Source organism: Rhagoletis zephyria, unplaced genomic scaffold, assembly GCF_001687245.7.
Source record: "Rhagoletis zephyria isolate East Lansing unplaced genomic scaffold, Rhagoletis_zephyria_1.1 Rzeph_scaffold_61830, whole genome shotgun sequence".
Taxonomy (NCBI): Eukaryota; Metazoa; Arthropoda; class Insecta; order Diptera; family Tephritidae; genus Rhagoletis; species Rhagoletis zephyria.
The window spans coordinates 1-1568 of record NW_016218881.1 but is presented as its reverse complement, the minus strand read 5'-3'; the positions used below and the strand labels follow the sequence as shown (position 1 = coordinate 1568).

The 1568-nt window shown below is 51.1% G+C and overlaps 1 protein-coding gene across 1 annotated transcript; it reads right to left on the bottom strand.

Annotated features, from left to right (window-relative positions):
* Positions 1 to 11: 11 nt before the first annotated feature.
* LOC108356606 (beta-galactosidase-like) lies at positions 12 to 882 on the bottom strand (the record flags this gene model as incomplete). Its single annotated transcript, XM_017607706.1, has 2 exons — positions 650 to 882; positions 12 to 596 (listed from the first exon to the last, which is right to left on the bottom strand). Coding segments are annotated over exons 1-2 (818 nt in total), but the record flags the coding sequence as incomplete, so codon positions are not given.
* Positions 883 to 1568: the final 686 nt, after the last annotated feature.

The following is a 1568-nucleotide window of genomic DNA, read 5'->3' as shown; positions in this document are numbered from 1 at the left end:
AGTGGTCCAGCCAGCCGCTGTAGAACTCCGAGTTGACCACCGGCCCATTCGGCTGGAACTTTCGCAGCGTGGCAATCGCCTTCGCCACGTCCGTCCCCGCCCCGTAGTCGGTGGTGATGAGGACGCCTGGAACGGGGCCACACTGCAGGTAGGCGTCGCCGTTGCCGTCGGTGGTGAAGTAGACGACTGTCTCCTTTCCTAAATGTTTCCACAGCAGGTCTCGAAGATGGGTCTTGTACTGCGGGTGGGTGCATTCAGGGCGGTAGCTGCCGTACTCGTTTTCCACCTGAATGGAGATGATGGGGCCACCGGAGGAGTAGAGCAGAGGTTTGATACGAGGTAAAAGAGCGGCCATGTAGCGCTCCACGGCGGCGATCCAGTGTGGGTCCATGGAGCGAAGGCTCGGGTGGGCGTGCTCTTTGAGGAGCCAGGATGGGAGGCCGCCCATGTCCACCTCGGCGTCGATGAAGGGGCCGATGCGGAGGATCACCAGGAGGTCCTCCTCCTGCGCCATTTGAATGTAGCGGGTGAGGTTGTTGGCGCCGCTGAAGTCAAAGTGTCCGGGCTTGCGCTCGATGGTGTTCCACTGGACGTAGCTGAAAAAGAGAAGTAGAAATTGAGAAGGTTTTTGGGGGTAAATCTAACTCACGTCTGAATGGCGTTTAGCCCTTGAAATTTGGCCTTCTGCAGGCGGTCCCGCCACAGCTCAGTCGGAATCTTGAAGTAGTGCATCGACCCGGAGATGTAGCGGAAGACGGCGCCGTCCTTGAGGAACTCATTCTGGGCAAAGTCGATGACGAAACTTCGATTTGATGGTGCTCCAGCGGTGATCACGAAAAGAGCGGCCGCAAAGGCGGCCAAAAAAGCGGCCGCTTTGGACATTGTTAGTGATTGGTTATTTAGAAGCAGCCGACAACGATGAGNCACGAAAAGAGCGGCCGCAAAGGCGGCCAAAAAAGCGGCCGCTTTGGACATTGTTAGTGATTGGTTATTTAGAAGCAGCCGACAACGATGAGGAGGACGACGACCACACTAAACTACTGAACCAGATGACAGAGGATTATATAATACCAAAAAAGTTGTTTTAGAGGACAATTGTTTTAGTGCTATCAAATGATCTCAAGTATGTGCTCTTCAATGGATGTTGATTGGTGGTGGTAATCGGTATCTTCATTTATTCATCTTAATTGATTTTGAGTTGATCAGCAGCAGCAGGATTGAGGATGAGGATTGTCCGCTTGAGAGTTTTAAAATCGCCCGTAAATCAGAGGAAAACTCAACTTTAGATCACTCAGCTATTTTATCGTCGCGTACATTATCTTCTGGTGATAAGAGTGAACGAGGAAATATCTTCACCCCGAGTGTGTATCTCCCTGGAGACCCGTTGGCTTGCACTGTTTAACAGATAACTTTTTCCTTCACCAACAGTTGCTTCAAATCTGAAAGTAAACAAAGTGTTGAACAAGTTTGAAGAAGGATGTCGGAACAAAAGAGCTTGACGAAAGGAAGCCGAAAAAAGAAAAAGAAAGTTGCCGCCGCTGTCTTGCAGGAAATAGTTCCCGGCAAGA